The following is a 26325-nucleotide window of genomic DNA, read 5'->3' as shown; positions in this document are numbered from 1 at the left end:
TGTCCTTCGACAATCCAACCGGCTAACACTCACATCTCGTTTAGGCCCCCCGGATATCTGGTGCCCAACTTTACGATCCAGAGGAGCTCCGCCCTGTGACGTTGGGCGAGGCTCCATCTGGGGTTCATCTCGAGGACAGTCACCCGGACGGAAGACCAACCGTGTCGGACAAAGTGCTGGACCAGGTGAGTGTCGGTATTTTTGTGTCTAACGATGTTGTACTTGTGTTGGGCGAATCTCCTAGCTATGGTATTGCCCGTCTCGCCCACGTACATCTCGCCACATCGTTGACACCGAATCACATATACACAATTCTGGGTGTGTCGGCCGCCACGGCACAACGGCTGGAAAACCTTGCGGTTGTGGGGGTTCACCAACCATTGCGCGCGGCGGACAAGGGTGTCCCTCCGAGTGGAGGGCGGGTCTCTCAATGAGCTGACCCTGGCCCTGACCAACAGATCACTCAAGTTTGAATTCTTCCGGTAGGCCGGCACCACATAATGCTCCGGCAGCCTCCCACTACTCTCCAAAAAGGTCCGGAAGTTGTTTTTGACCTTTCTAACGACCCGTACGGCCGCGGGAGAGTAGGTGGTGATCAAGGGGATCACGTCTGTCCCAGGGGGAGGTCCCTTCGGGTCCAGGAAGACCCTCAACTGCCGTCTGAGGAAGGACCTGGAGTAGCCCCTCCTCTTCAGGGCAGAGAAGAGGGCCTTCGAGGCCACCAGGAAGTCCTCCCGCCTGGTGCAGATACGATGAAACCTAAGTAATTGGGATTTCACCAGCCCCGCAAAGGTGTGCTTGGGGTGGAAGCTGCTTTTGTAAAGGAGCGCATGGGTGTCGGTCCCCTTGAAGAACACCTTAATGTCCAAATGTTGCGTTTTATCAAAATTCGGACCCTTGAATGTCGTGGTATCCAAAAAGTCGACGGATGTGATGCTCGTGGTCGACTTGATGGTAATGTTTTTATTGTGAGTGTTCAGCGCGTTCAAAAATATGCCGAACTCCTCACCGGAATGAGTCCAGACGCCCCATATGTCATCAAGGTACCGGAAGTAGTGGAGAGGACGTTTTGGGCAAGAGGCCAAGGCCGAGGTCTCCCACTCTGCCATAAAAATGTTGGCATAAGCCGGCGCAAATTTCTTGCCCATAGCAGTGCCCTTAATCTGGAGGTAGAAACGACCATCGAACTCAAAATCGTTTCTCCTCAAATTAATTTCAAGGAGCTGCAAGAGCTCCTTTTCAGGCCTGCTGACGTCACGGTACCTGTGGAAGACATTTTTGACAGCCTGGACACCCTCACTGATGTCAATGTTTGTATACAGGCTGTCAATGTCAATGGTAAATAAGATGGCATCTGGGGGAATGTGCACATTCTTGATTTTATCAATGAAATCATAAGTATCCCTGAGGTAGCTGTCGTGTCGAACGGAGAGGGGCGTTAAAAAATGGTCGATGTACTCTGCCGTTCTGTACGTCTCGCTGCCGCAGTCAGACACAATGGGTCGGCCCGGAGGGATCTCGTGGGGCTTCCTCCATTTGTCTGGCTCCTTGTGAATTTTGGGGAGCATATAAAACCTGCGGGAGCGAGGGTCCGGTTCCCCCAGGAGATACCTTTTTTGTTTCAAATTGATAAATTTTTTAAGTAGAAGATTGTCGAGAATCTTTTCTACCATGGGGATGGTTTGGGGATAAATTGGTTCCGGCAGGGGTTTATAATAGGTCATATCACCCAACTGTCGAGAACCCTCCCATATATATTGCGATCTGTCAAAAATGACAACAGCGCTCCCCTTGTCAGCTGGTTTGATCACAATGTGTTTGTTTCTTTTCAGACTATAAAGGGCCTCCACTTCTTCGCGTGTCAAATTGGGGGTGACCGCAGGTGCGCAGCCCGAGCCGGACAATGTGAGCCCATCGGCCTGGACCATCGCCTGGAATTCCGGAGGCAAAAGTCCAGGTGAGGGCTCCCAGCCGGAGCGGGCTGTGAATGGTGTGGGTCTGAGAGTCTCTTGTTTCTCATAATACAGGGCCAGTTTGACACGTCTATGGTAGCGCTGGAGGTCAAATTGAAGTTGATGATGCCAGTCACTACTGAGATTGGTAGAAGGAATAAAGTTGAGGCCCTTGTTGAGGAGGGAGATTTGTGAAGGGGTCGGCGTGAAATTATGGGCCAAATTTATCACGTTCTTATTGCCCCCCCGAGTGTTCGGGATTATGGGGATTCCCAGTTTAAATAAGTAAGCCAGTGCACGAGCATTAGCTCGGCTGTGTCCCGAGTCCAATGGATCAGGTCAGGTTGGGTATCAAATGCCTGGCTGTTGAGGGCCGGGATGTGATCATAATGGTTCCTGATGTAACTATTCAGACTCCCGAGGTTGGTTTTCTGCTCCGCGGGCAGAGAGGCTGAATAATTAATCAGGGGGATTAGCACCCGGGCACGTGGGAAGGTGTTCCTGGCTGCCCTGAGTGCCCCTTGGAGCTGCTTAATAGTAGTCTCCTTAACCTTCTGTTCACGGTTGTTGATCCCAAAGGCTAGTACCAACACATCCACCTGGTCCAGCACCATGTCTCTCGCGGCTGTGGCCCTAGCTAGGATGGCCTCCGCGTGGCGGAAGGTGGCCCCCGGGTAACTGTCTATTTGTAGGTCGTTCACCTCGAAGGTTGGTATGCGACTCAGATTGGAGTCGCCGATCATCAAGAGCCTCTCGCTGACCGACAACTTCCAATCTGACAATTTTCTATTTGAATTGTCGTGTCTAGTGGGCTTACGGGGAGGGCCATAAGGGCATTCCTCCTCTGAATCGGTACCCTCTGAATCCGACAGGTGTTGTGGAGTGCCTGGGACAAAAGAAGTGCCTGGGACAGAAGGCCACTTACCCGTCGCCTCCCCCGGCGCCCCAGGGAGATGAGGGACCCGATCGGGAGGCGAGCAGAGAGGGGAGGGGGGAGGAGGAATAACATGGAGCCCCCCACGGTCCTGTCCCCGCTGAGGTGAGTCCGGGTATTCCACGAGCGGGGCCCCGGGAGATGTGGGCTCCCGTGGCGAATGTTCACTCTGTGATGTGGTCCCCTCTTCCGTCTCATGGCTGAGTTGGGACCCGTCGGAGGACGTGGAAGAGTTGTGTGGGGACATCATCGGCGAATGCTCCAAGCGATCCTGCTCCTCGTCCCGAAGATCCAGGAGCGGAGCCACGGAGACTGCGGACCCCTGTGGTGAGTCACTGTCGTCCTCGGTCTGGGTGGGGGTATCCTTCTGTGTTATGTCCGCTCTGTGTACCACGACGGTGGGATCCTGTCTTGCAGGTGATCCGGGCGGAAGTGCCCTGCGGCGTGTGGGAGGAGACTGGGTCGGAGGAGTCTCCCGTGTGGTGTCGTCCACAGGGCGGCGTTTCTCCCTCTGCTCCCTAGGTGGTTCCCTGGCTGCAGGAGCCGGCGGACGGCGGGGGAGGAAGATCGGGGCCATCCGCAATGGAGGGACCGCTGCTCGATCCACCTCCGGAGACCAGTCTGAGCGGGGGGCGTCGGTGCTGGTGGCCACCGATGCACGGGTGACGGTCTGCACTGGAGGGCTCCCTGCCCGTACCACGCCAGGAGTCCTATCTGCGCCGACAGGATCTGTGGCGGTGGCCACCGATACCAGGGCGGCGGGCCGGGGTGGCGAGGAGTGGACCGGGTGTGGCACCTCAGTGTTGACAGGGAGGTCGTCAAAAGCCCTGACAATCCGAGTCTCGGCCTGCCGGAGAGTGTCTCCCATCAGTCTGCGTCCCAGATGCTTCCTGGTCCATGTGGAGGCCAGCTGGAAAGCGGGTCTCCAGTCCTCACCAATAAATTTGGTTAATTTGTCCATTTCCTGGTGTAAAGTTTTTTCATAGTGTTCTCTTAAAATGACGACCGTTGTGTGTGCCCAATTTTGGGCATTTTCTTTGATGAATGCTTCCGTCTCAGGGCTGGTCACCGCCGGTCTAATCATGGTGGAAAGCGTCTGTTCCATTTTTAATATTGCCTGTGGAAAAGTGTCTTTTGTGACATTATTCCAATGGTGTGTGATTTTAATGATATTATAACAACACTTGGCTTTTAAATTCCCCTCTATGTCTGTTGTGAAGTTATTGGGGGGTACATTCCTCCTAAAAGCGTCCTGACGCTGATTGCGTGTCTGCTTGGGACGGGCATGATTGCGGGGACGCCTTTGTGGGTAATGTTCAGGCATTAAATGTTCAGGCACAAAATGTGTTTGAGGACGGGGAGCCCTGCGGGGACGCCTTTGTGGGTATTCAGGCATAAAATGTTCAGGCCTAAATTGTGTTTGAGGACGTGGAGGAGTGCGGGGACGCCTTTGTGGATAATGTTCAGGCCTATAATGTGTTTGAGGACGGGGAGGATTGCGGGGACGCCTTTGGGGATACTGTTCAGGCATAAAATATGTCTGAGGATAATATCTCTGATGCACAATGTCCCTGCTGTGTTGAGTGGAGCGTGCATTGCTCCATAGGTTCCGCTGGGGGGCGCTGTGGTGCTCCTCCTGGTGTGCGCCCTCCCAATGGCGGGGTTAGGGTTAGGGTTAGGGTTAGGGTTAGGGTTAGGGTTAGGGTTAGGGTTAGGGTTAGGGTTAGGGTTAGGGTTAGGGTTAGGGTTAGGGTTAGGGTTAGGGTTAGGGTTAGGGTTAGGGGTTAGGGTTAGGGTTAGGGGTTAGGGTTAGGGTTAGGGTTAGGGTTAGGGTTAGGGTTAGGGTTAGGGTTAGGGTTAGGGTTAGGGTTAGGGTTAGGGTTAGGGTTAGGGTTAGGGTTTAGGGTTAGGGTTAGGGTTAGGGTTAGGGTTAGGGTTAGGGTTAGGGTTAGGGTTAGGGTTAGGGTTAGGGTTAGGGTTAGGGTTAGGGTTAGGGTTAGGGTTAGGGTTAGGGTGTTAGGGTTAGGGTTAGGGTTAGGGTTAGGGTTAGGGTTAGGGTTAGGGTTAGGGGGTTAGGGTTAGGGTTAGGGTTAGGGTTAGGGTTAGGGTTAGGGTTAGGGGGTTAGGGTTAGGGTTAGGGTTAGGGTTAGGGTTAGGGGGTTAGGGTTAGGGTTAGGGTTAGGGTTAGGGTTAGGGTTAGGGTTAGGGTTAGGGTTAGGGTTAGGGTTAGGGTTAGGGTTAGGGTTAGGGGTTAGGGGTTAGGGTTAGGGTTAGGGTTAGGGTTAGGGTTAGGGTTAGGGTTAGGGTTAGGGTTAGGGTTAGGGTTAGGGTTAGGGTTAGGGTTAGGGTTAGGGGTTAGGGGTTAGGGGTTAGGGTTAGGGTTAGGGTTAGGGTTAGGGTTAGGGTTAGGGTTAGGGTTAGGGTTAGGGTTAGGGTTAGGGTTAGGGTTAGGGTTAGGGTTAGGGTTAGGGTTAGGGTTAGGGTTAGGGGTTAGGGTTAGGGTTAGGGTTAGGGTTAGGGTTAGGGTTAGGGTTAGGGTTAGGGTTAGGGTTAGGGTTAGGGTTAGGGTTAGGGTTAGGGTTAGGGTTAGGGTTAGGGTTAGGGTTAGGGTTAGGGTTAGGGTTAGGGTTAGGTTTGGGGGTAGGTTTTAGGTAAGGAGAAGGGAATGGTTAGGGTTAGGGAAGAGGGGGGGTGGGGGGTATGGGAAAAATAAAGAAGGGAAAAACGGGAATGTGCACTGTCCGTCACAATCCAACGGGCTCACACTCACACCTCATTTAGGCCCCCTGGATGTCTGGTGCCCAATTTGGAGATCCAAAGGAGCTCCGCCCGGTGGCGTTGGGCGAGGCTCCATTTGGGATCCGTCTCTACGACAGTCGCCCGGACGGAAGACCACCCGTGTCGGAGAAAATGCTGAACCAGGTGAGTGTTGGTATTTTTATGCCTAACGATGTTGTACTTGTGTTGGGCGAATCTCCTAGCTAAGGTATTGCCCGTCTCGCCCACGTACATATCGCCACATCGTTGGCACCGAATCACGTACACACAGTTCCGGGTGTGTCGGCCGCCACGGCACAACGGCTGGAAAACCTTGCGGTTGTGGGGGTTCACCAACCATTGTGAGTGGCGGACAAGGGTGTCCCTCCTAGTGGAGGGCGGGTCTCTCAGTGAGCTGACCCTGGCCCTGACCAACAGATCATTCAAGTTGGGGTTCTTACGGTAGGCCGGCACCACGTAGCGCCCCGGCAGCCTCCCGCTACTCTCCGCAAAGGTCCGGAAGTGGTCTTTGACCTTCTTGGCGACCCGCACGGCCGAGGGAGAGTAGGTGGTGATGAGAGGGATCATGTCGGTCCCAGGGGGAGGCCCCTTCGGGTCCAAGAAGACCCTCAACTGCCGTCGGAGGAAGGACCTGGAATAGCCCCTCCCCTTCAGGGCAGAAAAGAGGGTCCTCGAGGCCGTCAGGAAGTCCTCCCTTCTGGTGCAGACACGATGGAACCTCAACAATTGGGATTTCACCAACCCCGCGAAGGTATGCTTGGGGTGGAAGCTGCTTTTGAAGAGGAGCGCGTGGGTGTCGGTCTCCTTGAAGAACACCCTGATGTCCAAGTGTTGCGTGTCGGCAAAGTCGGGACCCTTGAATGTCGTGGTGTCCAAAAAGTCGACCGATGTGTTGCTCGTGGTCGACTTGATGGTGATATTTTTATTGTGAGTGTTCAGCGTGTTTAAGAACACGCTGAACTCCTCCCTGGAATGGGTCCAGACACCCCAGATGTCATCCAGGTACCGGAAGTAGTGGAGAGGACGTTTTGGGCAGGCGGCCAAGGCAGAGGTCTCCCACTCTGCCATAAAAATGTTGGCATACGCCGGTGCAAATTTCTTGCCCATAGCAGTGCCCTTAATTTGGAGGTAGAAACGACCGTCAAACTCAAAGTCGTTTCTCCTCAAATTAATGTCGAGGAGCTGCAGGAGCTCCTTTTCGGGCCTGCTAACGTCGCGGTACCTGTAGAAGACATTTTTGACAGCCTGTATCCCCTCATTTATATCAATGTTTGTATACAGGCTGTCAATGTCGATGGTAAACAAAATGGCATCTGGGGGAATGCAGACCTTCTTGATTTTATCAATAAAATCATAGGTATCCCTGAGGTAGCTGTCGTGCAGAACGGACAGCGGCGTCAGATAATGATCGATGAACGCCGCCGTTCTGTACGTCTCGCTGCCGCAGTCAGACACAATGGGTCGCCCCGGAGGGATCTCGTGGGGCTTGCTCCACTTGTCTGGCTCCTTGTGAATTTTAGGGAGCATGTAGAACCTGCGGGGGCGAGGATCCGGCTCCCCCATGAGATACCTATGTTGTTTAAAATTGATAAATTTTTTAAGTAGAAGATTATCCAGAATCTTTTCTACCATGGGAATAGTTTGCGGATAAATAGGTTCCGGCAGTGGTTTATAATACGTCATGTCACTCAACTGCCGAGAACCCTCCCATATGTATTGCGATCTGTCAAAAATGACAACAGCACTCCCCTTGTCGGCTGGTTTGATCACAATATGTTTGTTTGTTTTTAGACTATGAAGGGCCTCGACTTCTCCGCGTGTCAAATTGGGAGCGACCGCAGGTGCGCAGCCCGAACCGGACATGGAGAGCCCGTCGGACCGGACCATAGCCTGGAATTCCGGAGGCATAAGTCCAGGTGAGGGCTCCCAGCCGGAACGGGCTGTGAACGGTGTGGGTCCGAGAGAATCTTGTTTCTCATAGTATACCTCAAGTTTGACACGTCTGTGGTAGCGCTGGAGGTCAAATTGAAGTTGATGATGCCAGTCGCTACTGAGATTAGTGGAAGGAATGAAGTTGAGGCCCTTATTGAGGAGGGAGATTTGTAAGGGGGTTGGCGTGAAATTATGGGCCAAATTTATCACGTTCTTATTACCCCCCCGAGCGATCGGGATTATGGGGATGCCAAGTTTAAAAAGTCAAGCCAGTGCTTGAGCATCAACTTGGCCGTGTCCCGAGTCCAGTGGACCAGGTCGGGTTGGGTCTCAAAGTCCCGGCTGTCGAGAGCCGGGATGTGAGCATAATTGTTGCTGATTAAACTATTCAGCCGCCCGAGGTTGTTTTTCTGCTCAACGGGCAAAGCGGCCGAATAGTTAATCAGGGGGATTAGCACTCGGGCCCGTGGGAAGGTAGCCACGGCCATCCTGAGTGCCCCTTGGAGCTGCTTAATAGCGGTCTCCTTAACTTTCTGCTCACGATGGTTGATCCCAAAGGCTAGAACCAACACTTCAACCGGTGCAGCAATTACGGTCTTGCGTAGGATGGCCTCCGCGTGTCTAAAACTGGCGCCCGGGTAACTGTCGATCTGAAGGTCGTCGACGTAAAAAGGTGGTAGGTGGGACAGATTGGAGTCGCCGATCACCAAGAATTTCTTGTTGGCCGACAACTTCCAATCCATCATCCTCCTACTCGAGACCATGTGTCTAGTGGGTCTACGGGGGGAGGCACTGGTCGTATCCTCTACCAACTCGACACATTCTGGAATAGACAGGTGTTGTGGAGTATCTGGGACGGAAGGCCTCTTGTGTGGCTTCCTTTTTAGTGCCCCAGGGAACAAATGTGCCCAATCGGGGGACTCCTGAGGAAGCATCTCCTGAGGGGGCGTCTCCTGAGGAGGCGTCCGCTGCAAGGGTGAGTCCTCATAGTCCACCATAGGAGCCCCGGAAAGTGTGGGCCCCCGTGGTGAAAATTCACCCTGTGGTGCCGTCTCATCTGCCGTCTCAGGCTGGAGAGGGGACCAGTCGGGGGTCGCGGAAGAGTAACGAGGGGACATCACCGAAGAAAGCCCCCGCTCCTGTTCTTCATCCCGAAAGTCGATCAGGAGAGGCGAGGAGGCCGTGGGTCCCCCTGGTGAGTCATCGTCGTCCTCTGTATGGGTGGGGGTGTCCTGGGTTTGATCCGCCCCGGAGCTTGTGGACCCACGTGGTGAGTCATCGTCGTCCTCGGTCTGAGTGGGGGTCTCCTGTGTGTCTTGTCTTGCAGGTGATCCCAGAGGAAGCCTCCTGCGAGATGCAGGAATAAGCTGGGTGGGCGGAGCCTCGCCGAGGGTGTCCTGGGCAGGCCCGCTGTCCGTGGCCCGGGGCTGTGTCACCCTCTGCTCCTTGGGTGGTTCCGGTCGACGAGGAAGGAAGATCGGGGCAACCCGTGCTGGAGGGATTGCATCCCGATCCACCTCAGGAGACCAATCTGGAGCCACGGCGTCGGTGCTGGTAGCCACCGAGACCCGGGCGACGACCCGAGCCGGAGGGCTGCTAGCCCGTACCACCCCAGGAGCCCCGTCAGGGCCCGTAGGGTCAGTATGGGTGCCCACCGATACCCGGGTGGTGGTCTGGACCGGCAAGGACTGGGCCGGGCGTACCACCTCCGCGTTGACAGGGGGGTCGGCGAAGGCCGCGACGATCAGAGCCTCGGCCTTCCCGAGGGTGTCCCCCATCAGTCTGCGTCCCAGATGTTTCTTGGCCCATGTAGAGGCCAGCTGAAAAGCGGGTCTCCAAACCTCGTCAATAAAACTGGTTATCTTGTCCAATTCCACTTGTAGAGTGTTTTTATAATGGTCTCTTAAAACCTCAACCGTCGTTAATGCCCAAGTCCTGGCATTGCACCTGATAAGCGTCTCAACGTCAGGGTTGGAGACCGCTGGTTTGATCATGGTGGCAAGCGTCTCTTCCATTTTTATTATGGACTGGGGGTGAGTGTCTTTTGTAACATTATTCAAATGATGTGTTATTTTGATAATATTATAAAAACACTGTGCTTTTAAATTCCCCTCCATGGACGTTGTGGAGTTGTCAGGGGGTGCAGTCCTCCGAGAAGCGTCCTGACGCTTCTTGCGTGTCTTCTTGGGGCGGGGAGGATTGCGGGGACGTCTTTGAGGCCAATGTTCAGGTAAAAAATAGTCCTGAGAATAATGTCTGGGAGGCCTAGAGTCCATGTCTCTACTGGTATTACGGGAGCGCCCATTCCTCCTGGAAGCATCCCGGCGTTTCCTCCGTGTCCCCCTGGGGGGAGGAGGATAGCGGGGACGTCTTTGAGGTGAATATTGTGGCCTAAAGTACTCCTGAGAGTGCTGTCTTGAAGGCACAAAATTCCTATTTTGGCGTGTGTTTCTCCTATAATTCCACTGAGGGGCGCTGCGGCGCTCTTGATGTAGGTCATCAAAATGGCGGCGTGTCTGCGGGTAGGGGCGACGCGGATAGGAATCCTGCCGTCCCCGTGCTACATCCGCATAAGACCTCTGGGGCCGCTGCTCATCCCACTGAGAAAAATATTCCTCCTGGTCATAATGACAACGTTCATCATCCTGGGCGAGCCACTCTGAAGGCGCAGCCTGACGTCGCCGTGCGCGTCTTCGCCCCGACCTGACCGGAAGCCAGTCGTATTCGAAACCATCCGACATATTGCAAAATTATTTTAATATGTCGCTGGTGTGGATGATGTGAAAAACTGGTTGGCGAAAAAAAGGTTTGTTCGCTTTATAAAAATAAATTGTCTTTATCCGTTTCCTTTGTGAAAAAGAGAGAACGGAATGCTCGGAGGCGGGACTTCCGCCGAGGTCAAGATAATCACTTCCGGTTGATGGCTGGCTGCATAAACGGTGAGATACGCTTTTTTGTTCAAAAATATGCTGTATCTCGCGCTAATGAGCCACCGGAATATCTCGTGAGTAAAAATAGCACATGTAGTATCAAAAATAGGCTGTTTATTTACAGAAAATAGCGACTAGTGGAACGAAAGCGTCGCGCCGCGACCAGGCCTTCAACTGGACACGGCAAGTAAACAAATACAAGAAAAATACTACAATGTGTCAGAAAAATATGAAAAAAGTAGAAAATGTATATTTACATGAAACGAGTCAGATGGCAACGTTTCGGTAAGATACCTTCATCAGGCCTGACTCGTTTGTAGAGTATTAGCAGGTTAGCACGGCAGGTAGGCTAAAGTCAACCTTTTATCCTTGCAGTGAAAACAGGTATTGCAGGAGAAAGGTGTTAATAGCAATATAACATTTAAATGAAGGGGTGGGGTCCACGTCAAACACAAGTTGGCCTTCAAAATAGAAGTCTTGACCACAACACAAGTGTAAAAAGAAGACAAGAGTGACCCTCTGAAGCCCCAGGATGCTACTGCAAAATCCTGTCTGCTAAAACAATAACATGAAATGATAGACATTGTTATTGTTATATGATATATAATATAATACAATGTAATATGGTATAAATATTATATAATATATTATAATAAATATATATGTATATATATATATATATATATATAATAATAGACAAACACTAGTACATTCAAATGGAAATAATACAGAAAGTACCCTGGATGTGTGACCTAGGGCTTCAGTATTAAACAGAGAGTTGGGAGAGGATAGTCCCAGTAAGCTCCCCTTAGTGTAATGCTCTGAATGTACGTATGTGTACCGTACCCAAGGTTAGGGTTAGGGTTAGGGTTAGGGTTAGGGTTAGGTTTTAGGATTAGGGTTGGGGTAGGTTTTAGGTATATATTCCCTGTTACCTCCCCTTAATATGATGCTCCGATTGTATATGAGTCCCATCCCCAAATGAGTATATTTATGCGTTTTCTGTCTGTTTTGGCAGGTCCAGGAGGGCGAGCGAGGGAGAGTGAGAGCCGTAAGAGGATTGGAGGCACTGGCTGGTTAGGTTTGGGGGTAGGTTTTAGGTAAGGAGAAGGGAATGGTTAGGGTTAGGGAAGAGGGGGGGTGGGGGGTATGGGAAAAATAAAGAAGGGAAAAACGGGAATGTGCACTGTCCGTCACAATCCAACGGGCTCACACTCACACCTCATTTAGGCCCCCTGGATGTCTGGTGCCCAATTTGGAGATCCAAAGGAGCTCCGCCCGGTGGCGTTGGGCGAGGCTCCATTTGGGATCCGTCTCTACGACAGTCGCCCGGACGGAAGACCACCCGTGTCGGAGAAAATGCTGAACCAGGTGAGTGTTGGTATTTTTATGCCTAACGATGTTGTACTTGTGTTGGGCGAATCTCCTAGCTAAGGTATTGCCCGTCTCGCCCACGTACATATCGCCACATCGTTGGCACCGAATCACGTACACACAGTTCCGGGTGTGTCGGCCGCCACGGCACAACGGCTGGAAAACCTTGCGGTTGTGGGGGTTCACCAACCATTGTGAGTGGCGGACAAGGGTGTCCCTCCTAGTGGAGGGCGGGTCTCTCAGTGAGCTGACCCTGGCCCTGACCAACAGATCATTCAAGTTGGGGTTCTTACGGTAGGCCGGCACCACGTAGCGCCCCGGCAGCCTCCCGCTACTCTCCGCAAAGGTCCGGAAGTGGTCTTTGACCTTCTTGGCGACCCGCACGGCCGAGGGAGAGTAGGTGGTGATGAGAGGGATCATGTCGGTCCCAGGGGGAGGCCCCTTCGGGTCCAAGAAGACCCTCAACTGCCGTCGGAGGAAGGACCTGGAATAGCCCCTCCCCTTCAGGGCAGAAAAGAGGGTCCTCGAGGCCGTCAGGAAGTCCTCCCTTCTGGTGCAGACACGATGGAACCTCAACAATTGGGATTTCACCAACCCCGCGAAGGTATGCTTGGGGTGGAAGCTGCTTTTGAAGAGGAGCGCGTGGGTGTCGGTCTCCTTGAAGAACACCCTGATGTCCAAGTGTTGCGTGTCGGCAAAGTCGGGACCCTTGAATGTCGTGGTGTCCAAAAAGTCGACCGATGTGTTGCTCGTGGTCGACTTGATGGTGATATTTTTATTGTGAGTGTTCAGCGTGTTTAAGAACACGCTGAACTCCTCCCTGGAATGGGTCCAGACACCCCAGATGTCATCCAGGTACCGGAAGTAGTGGAGAGGACGTTTTGGGCAGGCGGCCAAGGCAGAGGTCTCCCACTCTGCCATAAAAATGTTGGCATACGCCGGTGCAAATTTCTTGCCCATAGCAGTGCCCTTAATTTGGAGGTAGAAACGACCGTCAAACTCAAAGTCGTTTCTCCTCAAATTAATGTCGAGGAGCTGCAGGAGCTCCTTTTCGGGCCTGCTAACGTCGCGGTACCTGTAGAAGACATTTTTGACAGCCTGTATCCCCTCATTTATATCAATGTTTGTATACAGGCTGTCAATGTCGATGGTAAACAAAATGGCATCTGGGGGAATGCAGACCTTCTTGATTTTATCAATAAAATCATAGGTATCCCTGAGGTAGCTGTCGTGCAGAACGGACAGCGGCGTCAGATAATGATCGATGAACGCCGCCGTTCTGTACGTCTCGCTGCCGCAGTCAGACACAATGGGTCGCCCCGGAGGGATCTCGTGGGGCTTGCTCCACTTGTCTGGCTCCTTGTGAATTTTAGGGAGCATGTAGAACCTGCGGGGGCGAGGATCCGGCTCCCCCATGAGATACCTATGTTGTTTAAAATTGATAAATTTTTTAAGTAGAAGATTATCCAGAATCTTTTCTACCATGGGAATAGTTTGCGGATAAATAGGTTCCGGCAGTGGTTTATAATACGTCATGTCACTCAACTGCCGAGAACCCTCCCATATGTATTGCGATCTGTCAAAAATGACAACAGCACTCCCCTTGTCGGCTGGTTTGATCACAATATGTTTGTTTGTTTTTAGACTATGAAGGGCCTCGACTTCTCCGCGTGTCAAATTGGGAGCGACCGCAGGTGCGCAGCCCGAACCGGACATGGAGAGCCCGTCGGACCGGACCATAGCCTGGAATTCCGGAGGCATAAGTCCAGGTGAGGGCTCCCAGCCGGAACGGGCTGTGAACGGTGTGGGTCCGAGAGAATCTTGTTTCTCATAGTATACCTCAAGTTTGACACGTCTGTGGTAGCGCTGGAGGTCAAATTGAAGTTGATGATGCCAGTCGCTACTGAGATTAGTGGAAGGAATGAAGTTGAGGCCCTTATTGAGGAGGGAGATTTGTAAGGGGGTTGGCGTGAAATTATGGGCCAAATTTATCACGTTCTTATTACCCCCCCGAGCGATCGGGATTATGGGGATGCCAAGTTTAAAAAGTCAAGCCAGTGCTTGAGCATCAACTTGGCCGTGTCCCGAGTCCAGTGGACCAGGTCGGGTTGGGTCTCAAAGTCCCGGCTGTCGAGAGCCGGGATGTGAGCATAATTGTTGCTGATTAAACTATTCAGCCGCCCGAGGTTGTTTTTCTGCTCAACGGGCAAAGCGGCCGAATAGTTAATCAGGGGGATTAGCACTCGGGCCCGTGGGAAGGTAGCCACGGCCATCCTGAGTGCCCCTTGGAGCTGCTTAATAGCGGTCTCCTTAACTTTCTGCTCACGATGGTTGATCCCAAAGGCTAGAACCAACACTTCAACCGGTGCAGCAATTACGGTCTTGCGTAGGATGGCCTCCGCGTGTCTAAAACTGGCGCCCGGGTAACTGTCGATCTGAAGGTCGTCGACGTAAAAAGGTGGTAGGTGGGACAGATTGGAGTCGCCGATCACCAAGAATTTCTTGTTGGCCGACAACTTCCAATCCATCATCCTCCTACTCGAGACCATGTGTCTAGTGGGTCTACGGGGGGAGGCACTGGTCGTATCCTCTACCAACTCGACACATTCTGGAATAGACAGGTGTTGTGGAGTATCTGGGACGGAAGGCCTCTTGTGTGGCTTCCTTTTTAGTGCCCCAGGGAACAAATGTGCCCAATCGGGGGACTCCTGAGGAAGCATCTCCTGAGGGGGCGTCTCCTGAGGAGGCGTCCGCTGCAAGGGTGAGTCCTCATAGTCCACCATAGGAGCCCCGGAAAGTGTGGGCCCCCGTGGTGAAAATTCACCCTGTGGTGCCGTCTCATCTGCCGTCTCAGGCTGGAGAGGGGACCAGTCGGGGGTCGCGGAAGAGTAACGAGGGGACATCACCGAAGAAAGCCCCCGCTCCTGTTCTTCATCCCGAAAGTCGATCAGGAGAGGCGAGGAGGCCGTGGGTCCCCCTGGTGAGTCATCGTCGTCCTCTGTATGGGTGGGGGTGTCCTGGGTTTGATCCGCCCCGGAGCTTGTGGACCCACGTGGTGAGTCATCGTCGTCCTCGGTCTGAGTGGGGGTCTCCTGTGTGTCTTGTCTTGCAGGTGATCCCAGAGGAAGCCTCCTGCGAGATGCAGGAATAAGCTGGGTGGGCGGAGCCTCGCCGAGGGTGTCCTGGGCAGGCCCGCTGTCCGTGGCCCGGGGCTGTGTCACCCTCTGCTCCTTGGGTGGTTCCGGTCGACGAGGAAGGAAGATCGGGGCAACCCGTGCTGGAGGGATTGCATCCCGATCCACCTCAGGAGACCAATCTGGAGCCACGGCGTCGGTGCTGGTAGCCACCGAGACCCGGGCGACGACCCGAGCCGGAGGGCTGCTAGCCCGTACCACCCCAGGAGCCCCGTCAGGGCCCGTAGGGTCAGTATGGGTGCCCACCGATACCCGGGTGGTGGTCTGGACCGGCAAGGACTGGGCCGGGCGTACCACCTCCGCGTTGACAGGGGGGTCGGCGAAGGCCGCGACGATCAGAGCCTCGGCCTTCCCGAGGGTGTCCCCCATCAGTCTGCGTCCCAGATGTTTCTTGGCCCATGTAGAGGCCAGCTGAAAAGCGGGTCTCCAAACCTCGTCAATAAAACTGGTTATCTTGTCCAATTCCACTTGTAGAGTGTTTTTATAATGGTCTCTTAAAACCTCAACCGTCGTTAATGCCCAAGTCCTGGCATTGCACCTGATAAGCGTCTCAACGTCAGGGTTGGAGACCGCTGGTTTGATCATGGTGGCAAGCGTCTCTTCCATTTTTATTATGGACTGGGGGTGAGTGTCTTTTGTAACATTATTCAAATGATGTGTTATTTTGATAATATTATAAAAACACTGTGCTTTTAAATTCCCCTCCATGGACGTTGTGGAGTTGTCAGGGGGTGCAGTCCTCCGAGAAGCGTCCTGACGCTTCTTGCGTGTCTTCTTGGGACGGGGAGGATTGCGGGGACGTCTTTGAGGCCAATGTTCAGGTAAAAAATAGTCCTGAGAATAATGTCTGGGAGGCCTAGAGTCCATGTCTCTACTGGTATTACGGGAGCGCCCATTCCTCCTGGAAGCATCCCGGCGTTTCCTCCGTGTCCCCCTGGGGGGAGGAGGATAGCGGGGACGTCTTTGAGGTGAATATTGTGGCCTAAAGTACTCCTGAGAGTGCTGTCTTGAAGGCACAAAATTCCTATTTTGGCGTGTGTTTCTCCTATAATTCCACTGAGGGGCGCTGCGGCGCTCTTGATGTAGGTCATCAAAATGGCGGCGTGTCTGCGGGTAGGGGCGACGCGGATAGGAATCCTGCCGTCCCCGTGCTACATCCGCATAAGACCTCTGGGGCCGCTGCTCATCCCACTGAGAAAAATATTCCTCCTGGTCATAATGACAACGTTCATCATCCTGGGCGAGCCACTCTGAAGGCGCAGCCTGACGTCGCCGTGCGCGTCTTCGCCCCGACCTGACCGGAAGCCAGTCGTATTCGAACCCATCCGACATATTGCAAAATTATTTTAATATGTCGCTGGTGTGGATGATGTGAAAAACTGGTTGGCGAAAAAAGGTTTGTTCGCTTTATAAAAATAAATTGTCTTTATCCGTTTCCTTTGTGAAAAAGAGAGAACGGAATGCTCGGAGGCGGGACTTCCGCCGAGGTCAAGATAATCACTTCCGGTTGATGGCTGGCTGCATAAACGGTGAGATACGCTTTTTTGTTCAAAAATATGCTGTATCTCGCGCTAATGAGCCACCGGAATATCTCGTGAGTAAAAATAGCACATGTAGTATCAAAAATAGGCTGTTTATTTACAGAAAATAGCGACTAGTGGAACGAAAGCGTCGCGCCGCGACCAGGCCTTCAACTGGACACGGCAAGTAAACAAATACAAGAAAAATACTACAATGTGTCAGAAAAATATGAAAAAAGTAGAAAATGTATATTTACATGAAACGAGTCAGATGGCAACGTTTCGGTAAGATACCTTCATCAGGCCTGACTCGTTTGTAGAGTATTAGCAGGTTAGCACGGCAGGTAGGCTAAAATCAACCTTTTATCCTTGCAGTGAAAACAGGTATTGCAGGAGAAAGGTGTTAATAGCAATATAACATTTAAATGAAGGGGTGGGGTCCACGTCAAACACAAGTTGGCCTTCAAAATAGAAGTCTTGACCACAACACAAGTGTAAAAAGAAGACAACAGTGACCCTCTGAAGCCCCAGGATGCTACTGCAAAATCCTGTCTGCTAAAACAATAACATGAAATGATAGACATTGTTATTGTTATATGATATATAATATAATACAATGTAATATGGTATAAATATTATATAATATATTATAATAAATATATATGTATATATATATATATATATATATATAATAATAGACAAACACTAGTACATTCAAATAGAAATAATACAGAAAGTACCCTGGATGTGTGACCTAGGGCTTCAGTATTAAACAGAGAGTTGGGAGAGGATAGTCCCAGTAAGCTCCCCTTAGTGTAATGCTCTGAATGTACGTATGTGTACCGTACCCGAGGTTAGGGTTAGGGTCAGGGTTAGGGTTAGGTTTTAGGATTAGGGTTGGGGTAGGTTTTAGGTATATATTCCCTGTTACCTCCCCTTAATATGATGCTCCGATTGTATATGAGTCCCATCCCCAGGTGAGTATATTTAATGCGTTTTCTGTCTGTTTTGGCAGGTCCAGGAGGGCGAGCGAGGGAGAGTGAGAGCCGTAAGAGGATTGGAGGCACTGGCTGGTTAGGTTTGGGGGTAGGTTTTAGGTAAGGAGAAGGGAATGGTTAGGGTTAGGGAAGAGGGGGGGTGGGGGGTATGGGAAAAATAAAGAAGGGAAAAACGGGAATGTGCACTGTCCGTCACAATCCAACGGGCTCACACTCACACCTCATTTAGGCCCCCTGGATGTCTGGTGCCCAATTTGGAGATCCAAAGGAGCTCCGCCCGGTGGCGTTGGGCGAGGCTCCATTTGGGATCCGTCTCTACGACAGTCGCCCGGACGGAAGACCACCCGTGTCGGAGAAAATGCTGAACCAGGTGAGTGTTGGTATTTTTATGCCTAACGATGTTGTACTTGTGTTGGGCGAATCTCCTAGCTAAGGTATTGCCCGTCTCGCCCACGTACATATCGCCACATCGTTGGCACCGAATCACGTACACACAGTTCCGGGTGTGTCGGCCGCCACGGCACAACGGCTGGAAAACCTTGCGGTTGTGGGGGTTCACCAACCATTGTGAGTGGCGGACAAGGGTGTCCCTCCTAGTGGAGGGCGGGTCTCTCAGTGAGCTGACCCTGGCCCTGACCAACAGATCATTCAAGTTGGGGTTCTTACGGTAGGCCGGCACCACGTAGCGCCCCGGCAGCCTCCCGCTACTCTCCGCAAAGGTCCGGAAGTGGTCTTTGACCTTCTTGGCGACCCGCACGGCCGAGGGAGAGTAGGTGGTGATGAGAGGGATCATGTCGGTCCCAGGGGGAGGCCCCTTCGGGTCCAAGAAGACCCTCAACTGCCGTCGGAGGAAGGACCTGGAATAGCCCCTCCCCTTCAGGGCAGAAAAGAGGGTCCTCGAGGCCGTCAGGAAGTCCTCCCTTCTGGTGCAGACACGATGGAACCTCAACAATTGGGATTTCACCAACCCCGCGAAGGTATGCTTGGGGTGGAAGCTGCTTTTGAAGAGGAGCGCGTGGGTGTCGGTCTCCTTGAAGAACACCCTGATGTCCAAGTGTTGCGTGTCGGCAAAGTCGGGACCCTTGAATGTCGTGGTGTCCAAAAAGTCGACCGATGTGTTGCTCGTGGTCGACTTGATGGTGATATTTTTATTGTGAGTGTTCAGCGTGTTTAAGAACACGCTGAACTCCTCCCTGGAATGGGTCCAGACACCCCAGATGTCATCCAGGTACCGGAAGTAGTGGAGAGGACGTTTTGGGCAGGCGGCCAAGGCAGAGGTCTCCCACTCTGCCATAAAAATGTTGGCATACGCCGGTGCAAATTTCTTGCCCATAGCAGTGCCCTTAATTTGGAGGTAGAAACGACCGTCAAACTCAAAGTCGTTTCTCCTCAAATTAATGTCGAGGAGCTGCAGGAGCTCCTTTTCGGGCCTGCTAACGTCGCGGTACCTGTAGAAGACATTTTTGACAGCCTGTATCCCCTCATTTATATCAATGTTTGTATACAGGCTGTCAATGTCGATGGTAAACAAAATGGCATCTGGGGGAATGCAGACCTTCTTGATTTTATCAATAAAATCATAGGTATCCCTGAGGTAGCTGTCGTGCAGAACGGACAGCGGCGTCAGATAATGATCGATGAACGCCGCCGTTCTGTACGTCTCGCTGCCGCAGTCAGACACAATGGGTCGCCCCGGAGGGATCTCGTGGGGCTTGCTCCACTTGTCTGGCTCCTTGTGAATTTTAGGGAGCATGTAGAACCTGCGGGGGCGAGGATCCGGCTCCCCCATGAGATACCTATGTTGTTTAAAATTGATAAATTTTTTAAGTAGAAGATTATCCAGAATCTTTTCTACCATGGGAATAGTTTGCGGATAAATAGGTTCCGGCAGTGGTTTATAATACGTCATGTCACTCAACTGCCGAGAACCCTCCCATATGTATTGCGATCTGTCAAAAATGACAACAGCACTCCCCTTGTCGGCTGGTTTGATCACAATATGTTTGTTTGTTTTTAGACTATGAAGGGCCTCGACTTCTCCGCGTGTCAAATTGGGAGCGACCGCAGGTGCGCAGCCCGAACCGGACATGGAGAGCCCGTCGGACCGGACCATAGCCTGGAATTCCGGAGGCATAAGTCCAGGTGAGGGCTCCCAGCCGGAACGGGCTGTGAACGGTGTGGGTCCGAGAGAATCTTGTTTCTCATAGTATACCTCAAGTTTGACACGTCTGTGGTAGCGCTGGAGGTCAAATTGAAGTTGATGATGCCAGTCGCTACTGAGATTAGTGGAAGGAATGAAGTTGAGGCCCTTATTGAGGAGGGAGATTTGTAAGGGGGTTGGCGTGAAATTATGGGCCAAATTTATCACGTTCTTATTACCCCCCCGAGCGATCGGGATTATGGGGATGCCAAGTTTAAAAAGTCAAGCCAGTGCTTGAGCATCAACTTGGCCGTGTCCCGAGTCCAGTGGACCAGGTCGGGTTGGGTCTCAAAGTCCCGGCTGTCGAGAGCCGGGATGTGAGCATAATTGTTGCTGATTAAACTATTCAGCCGCCCGAGGTTGTTTTTCTGCTCAACGGGCAAAGCGGCCGAATAGTTAATCAGGGGGATTAGCACTCGGGCCCGTGGGAAGGTAGCCACGGCCATCCTGAGTGCCCCTTGGAGCTGCTTAATAGCGGTCTCCTTAACTTTCTGCTCACGATGGTTGATCCCAAAGGCTAGAACCAACACTTCAACCGGTGCAGCAATTACGGTCTTGCGTAGGATGGCCTCCGCGTGTCTAAAACTGGCGCCCGGGTAACTGTCGATCTGAAGGTCGTCGACGTAAAAAGGTGGTAGGTGGGACAGATTGGAGTCGCCGATCACCAAGAATTTCTTGTTGGCCGACAACTTCCAATCCATCATCCTCCTACTCGAGACCATGTGTCTAGTGGGTCTACGGGGGGAGGCACTGGTCGTATCCTCTACCAACTCGACACATTCTGGAATAGACAGGTGTTGTGGAGTATCTGGGACGGAAGGCCTCTTGTGTGGCTTCCTTTTTAGTGCCCCAGGGAACAAATGTGCCCAATCGGGGGACTCCTGAGGAAGCATCTCCTGAGGGGGCGTCTCCTGAGGAGGCGTCCGCTGCAAGGGTGAGTCCTCATAGTCCACCATAGGAGCCCCGGAAAGTGTGGGCCCCCGTGGTGAAAATTCACCCTGTGGTGCCGTCTCATCTGCCGTCTCAGGCTGGAGAGGGGACCAGTCGGGGGTCGCGGAAGAGTAACGAGGGGACATCACCGAAGAAAGCCCCCGCTCCTGTTCTTCATCCCGAAAGTCGATCAGGAGAGGCGAGGAGGCCGTGGGTCCCCCTGGTGAGTCATCGTCGTCCTCTGTATGGGTGGGGGTGTCCTGGGTTTGATCCGCCCCGGAGCTTGTGGACCCACGTGGTGAGTCATCGTCGTCCTCGGTCTGAGTGGGGGTCTCCTGTGTGTCTTGTCTTGCAGGTGATCCCAGAGGAAGCCTCCTGCGAGATGCAGGAATAAGCTGGGTGGGCGGAGCCTCGCCGAGGGTGTCCTGGGCAGGCCCGCTGTCCGTGGCCCGGGGCTGTGTCACCCTCTGCTCCTTGGGTGGTTCCGGTCGACGAGGAAGGAAGATCGGGGCAACCCGTGCTGGAGGGATTGCATCCCGATCCACCTCAGGAGACCAATCTGGAGCCACGGCGTCGGTGCTGGTAGCCACCGAGACCCGGGCGACGACCCGAGCCGGAGGGCTGCTAGCCCGTACCACCCCAGGAGCCCCGTCAGGGCCCGTAGGGTCAGTATGGGTGCCCACCGATACCCGGGTGGTGGTCTGGACCGGCAAGGACTGGGCCGGGCGTACCACCTCCGCGTTGACAGGGGGGTCGGCGAAGGCCGCGACGATCAGAGCCTCGGCCTTCCCGAGGGTGTCCCCCATCAGTCTGCGTCCCAGATGTTTCTTGGCCCATGTAGAGGCCAGCTGAAAAGCGGGTCTCCAAACCTCGTCAATAAAACTGGTTATCTTGTCCAATTCCACTTGTAGAGTGTTTTTATAATGGTCTCTTAAAACCTCAACCGTCGTTAATGCCCAAGTCCTGGCATTGCACCTGATAAGCGTCTCAACGTCAGGGTTGGAGACCGCTGGTTTGATCATGGTGGCAAGCGTCTCTTCCATTTTTATTATGGACTGGGGGTGAGTGTCTTTTGTAACATTATTCAAATGATGTGTTATTTTGATAATATTATAAAAACACTGTGCTTTTAAATTCCCCTCCATGGACGTTGTGGAGTTGTCAGGGGGTGCAGTCCTCCGAGAAGCGTCCTGACGCTTCTTGCGTGTCTTCTTGGGGCGGGGAGGATTGCGGGGACGTCTTTGAGGCCAATGTTCAGGTAAAAAATAGTCCTGAGAATAATGTCTGGGAGGCCTAGAGTCCATGTCTCTACTGGTATTACGGGAGCGCCCATTCCTCCTGGAAGCATCCCGGCGTTTCCTCCGTGTCCCCCTGGGGGGAGGAGGATAGCGGGGACGTCTTTGAGGTGAATATTGTGGCCTAAAGTACTCCTGAGAGTGCTGTCTTGAAGGCACAAAATTCCTATTTTGGCGTGTGTTTCTCCTATAATTCCACTGAGGGGCGCTGCGGCGCTCTTGATGTAGGTCATCAAAATGGCGGCGTGTCTGCGGGTAGGGGCGACGCGGATAGGAATCCTGCCGTCCCCGTGCTACATCCGCATAAGACCTCTGGGGCCGCTGCTCATCCCACTGAGAAAAATATTCCTCCTGGTCATAATGACAACGTTCATCATCCTGGGCGAGCCACTCTGAAGGCGCAGCCTGACGTCGCCGTGCGCGTCTTCGCCCCGACCTGACCGGAAGCCAGTCGTATTCGAAACCATCCGACATATTGCAAAATTATTTTAATATGTCGCTGGTGTGGATGATGTGAAAAACTGGTTGGCGAAAAAAAGGTTTGTTCGCTTTATAAAAATAAATTGTCTTTATCCGTTTCCTTTGTGAAAAAGAGAGAACGGAATGCTCGGAGGCGGGACTTCCGCCGAGGTCAAGATAATCACTTCCGGTTGATGGCTGGCTGCATAAACGGTGAGATACGCTTTTTTGTTCAAAAATATGCTGTATCTCGCGCTAATGAGCCACCGGAATATCTCGTGAGTAAAAATAGCACATGTAGTATCAAAAATAGGCTGTTTATTTACAGAAAATAGCGACTAGTGGAACGAAAGCGTCGCGCCGCGACCAGGCCTTCAACTGGACACGGCAAGTAAACAAATACAAGAAAAATACTACAATGTGTCAGAAAAATATGAAAAAAGTAGAAAATGTATATTTACATGAAACGAGTCAGATGGCAACGTTTCGGTAAGATACCTTCATCAGGCCTGACTCGTTTGTAGAGTATTAGCAGGTTAGCACGGCAGGTAGGCTAAAGTCAACCTTTTATCCTTGCAGTGAAAACAGGTATTGCAGGAGAAAGGTGTTAATAGCAATATAACATTTAAATGAAGGGGTGGGGTCCACGTCAAACACAAGTTGGCCTTCAAAATAGAAGTCTTGACCACAACACAAGTGTAAAAAGAAGACAAGAGTGACCCTCTGAAGCCCCAGGATGCTACTGCAAAATCCTGTCTGCTAAAACAATAACATGAAATGATAGACATTGTTATTGTTATATGATATATAATATAATACAATGTAATATGGTATAAATATTATATAATATATTATAATAAATATATATGTATATATATATATATATATATATAATAATAGACAAACACTAGTACATTCAAATGGAAATAATACAGAAAGTACCCTGGATGTGTGACCTAGGGCTTCAGTATTAAACAGAGAGTTGGGAGAGGATAGTCCCAGTAAGCTCCCCTTAGTGTAATGCTCTGAATGTACGTATGTGTACCGTACCCAAGGTTAGGGTTAGGGTTAGGGTTAGGGTTAGGGTTAGGTTTTAGGATTAGGGTTGGGGTAGGTTTTAGGTATATATTCCCTGTTACCTCCCCTTAATATGATGCTCCGATTGTATATGAGTCCCATCCCCAAATGAGTATATTTATGCGTTTTCTGTCTGTTTTGGCAGGTCCAGGAGGGCGAGCGAGGGAGAGTGAGAGCCGTAAGAGGATTGGAGGCACTGGCTGGTTAGGTTTGGGGGTAGGTTTTAGGTAAGGAGAAGGGAATGGTTAGGGTTAGGGAAGAGGGGGGGTGGGGGGTATGGGAAAAATAAAGAAGGGAAAAACGGGAATGTGCACTGTCCGTCACAATCCAACGGGCTCACACTCACACCTCATTTAGGCCCCCTGGATGTCTGGTGCCCAATTTGGAGATCCAAAGGAGCTCCGCCCGGTGGCGTTGGGCGAGGCTCCATTTGGGATCCGTCTCTACGACAGTCGCCCGGACGGAAGACCACCCGTGTCGGAGAAAATGCTGAACCAGGTGAGTGTTGGTATTTTTATGCCTAACGATGTTGTACTTGTGTTGGGCGAATCTCCTAGCTAAGGTATTGCCCGTCTCGCCCACGTACATATCGCCACATCGTTGGCACCGAATCACGTACACACAGTTCCGGGTGTGTCGGCCGCCACGGCACAACGGCTGGAAAACCTTGCGGTTGTGGGGGTTCACCAACCATTGTGAGTGGCGGACAAGGGTGTCCCTCCTAGTGGAGGGCGGGTCTCTCAGTGAGCTGACCCTGGCCCTGACCAACAGATCATTCAAGTTGGGGTTCTTACGGTAGGCCGGCACCACGTAGCGCCCCGGCAGCCTCCCGCTACTCTCCGCAAAGGTCCGGAAGTGGTCTTTGACCTTCTTGGCGACCCGCACGGCCGAGGGAGAGTAGGTGGTGATGAGAGGGATCATGTCGGTCCCAGGGGGAGGCCCCTTCGGGTCCAAGAAGACCCTCAACTGCCGTCGGAGGAAGGACCTGGAATAGCCCCTCCCCTTCAGGGCAGAAAAGAGGGTCCTCGAGGCCGTCAGGAAGTCCTCCCTTCTGGTGCAGACACGATGGAACCTCAACAATTGGGATTTCACCAACCCCGCGAAGGTATGCTTGGGGTGGAAGCTGCTTTTGAAGAGGAGCGCGTGGGTGTCGGTCTCCTTGAAGAACACCCTGATGTCCAAGTGTTGCGTGTCGGCAAAGTCGGGACCCTTGAATGTCGTGGTGTCCAAAAAGTCGACCGATGTGTTGCTCGTGGTCGACTTGATGGTGATATTTTTATTGTGAGTGTTCAGCGTGTTTAAGAACACGCTGAACTCCTCCCTGGAATGGGTCCAGACACCCCAGATGTCATCCAGGTACCGGAAGTAGTGGAGAGGACGTTTTGGGCAGGCGGCCAAGGCAGAGGTCTCCCACTCTGCCATAAAAATGTTGGCATACGCCGGTGCAAATTTCTTGCCCATAGCAGTGCCCTTAATTTGGAGGTAGAAACGACCGTCAAACTCAAAGTCGTTTCTCCTCAAATTAATGTCGAGGAGCTGCAGGAGCTCCTTTTCGGGCCTGCTAACGTCGCGGTACCTGTAGAAGACATTTTTGACAGCCTGTATCCCCTCATTTATATCAATGTTTGTATACAGGCTGTCAATGTCGATGGTAAACAAAATGGCATCTGGGGGAATGCAGACCTTCTTGATTTTATCAATAAAATCATAGGTATCCCTGAGGTAGCTGTCGTGCAGAACGGACAGCGGCGTCAGATAATGATCGATGAACGCCGCCGTTCTGTACGTCTCGCTGCCGCAGTCAGACACAATGGGTCGCCCCGGAGGGATCTCGTGGGGCTTGCTCCACTTGTCTGGCTCCTTGTGAATTTTAGGGAGCATGTAGAACCTGCGGGGGCGAGGATCCGGCTCCCCCATGAGATACCTATGTTGTTTAAAATTGATAAATTTTTTAAGTAGAAGATTATCCAGAATCTTTTCTACCATGGGAATAGTTTGCGGATAAATAGGTTCCGGCAGTGGTTTATAATACGTCATGTCACTCAACTGCCGAGAACCCTCCCATATGTATTGCGATCTGTCAAAAATGACAACAGCACTCCCCTTGTCGGCTGGTTTGATCACAATATGTTTGTTTGTTTTTAGACTATGAAGGGCCTCGACTTCTCCGCGTGTCAAATTGGGAGCGACCGCAGGTGCGCAGCCCGAACCGGACATGGAGAGCCCGTCGGACCGGACCATAGCCTGGAATTCCGGAGGCATAAGTCCAGGTGAGGGCTCCCAGCCGGAACGGGCTGTGAACGGTGTGGGTCCGAGAGAATCTTGTTTCTCATAGTATACCTCAAGTTTGACACGTCTGTGGTAGCGCTGGAGGTCAAATTGAAGTTGATGATGCCAGTCGCTACTGAGATTAGTGGAAGGAATGAAGTTGAGGCCCTTATTGAGGAGGGAGATTTGTAAGGGGGTTGGCGTGAAATTATGGGCCAAATTTATCACGTTCTTATTACCCCCCCGAGCGATCGGGATTATGGGGATGCCAAGTTTAAAAAGTCAAGCCAGTGCTTGAGCATCAACTTGGCCGTGTCCCGAGTCCAGTGGACCAGGTCGGGTTGGGTCTCAAAGTCCCGGCTGTCGAGAGCCGGGATGTGAGCATAATTGTTGCTGATTAAACTATTCAGCCGCCCGAGGTTGTTTTTCTGCTCAACGGGCAAAGCGGCCGAATAGTTAATCAGGGGGATTAGCACTCGGGCCC

At 52.2% G+C, this 26325-nt stretch overlaps 1 protein-coding gene and 1 long non-coding RNA gene across 2 annotated transcripts; both read left to right on the top strand.

Annotated features, from left to right (window-relative positions):
- Positions 1-42: 42 nt before the first annotated feature.
- On the top strand, positions 43-4419 carry LOC133616907 (uncharacterized). Its single transcript, XM_061976483.1, has 7 exons — positions 43-185; positions 1833-1957; positions 2825-2991; positions 3092-3213; positions 3304-3855; positions 4107-4195; positions 4312-4419. Exons 3-7 carry the CDS (start codon positions 2906-2908, stop codon positions 4417-4419), a joined length of 957 nt encoding a protein of 318 aa, XP_061832467.1. The 5' UTR covers positions 43-185; positions 1833-1957; positions 2825-2905.
- A 1198-nt stretch (positions 4420-5617) lies between these two features.
- Positions 5618-9467, top strand: LOC133616931 (uncharacterized). Its single transcript, XR_009816922.2, has 3 exons — positions 5618-5808; positions 7456-8791; positions 8924-9467. It is a non-coding gene; the product is annotated as an uncharacterized lncRNA (long non-coding RNA).
- Positions 9468-26325: the final 16858 nt, after the last annotated feature.

The sequence above is a fragment of the Nerophis lumbriciformis genome, linkage group LG16 (assembly GCF_033978685.3).
Source record: "Nerophis lumbriciformis linkage group LG16, RoL_Nlum_v2.1, whole genome shotgun sequence".
Classification (NCBI taxonomy): Eukaryota; Metazoa; Chordata; class Actinopteri; order Syngnathiformes; family Syngnathidae; genus Nerophis; species Nerophis lumbriciformis.
Note: the sequence above shows the minus strand (reverse complement) of the source record. Positions and strands in the feature narration are given on the sequence as shown.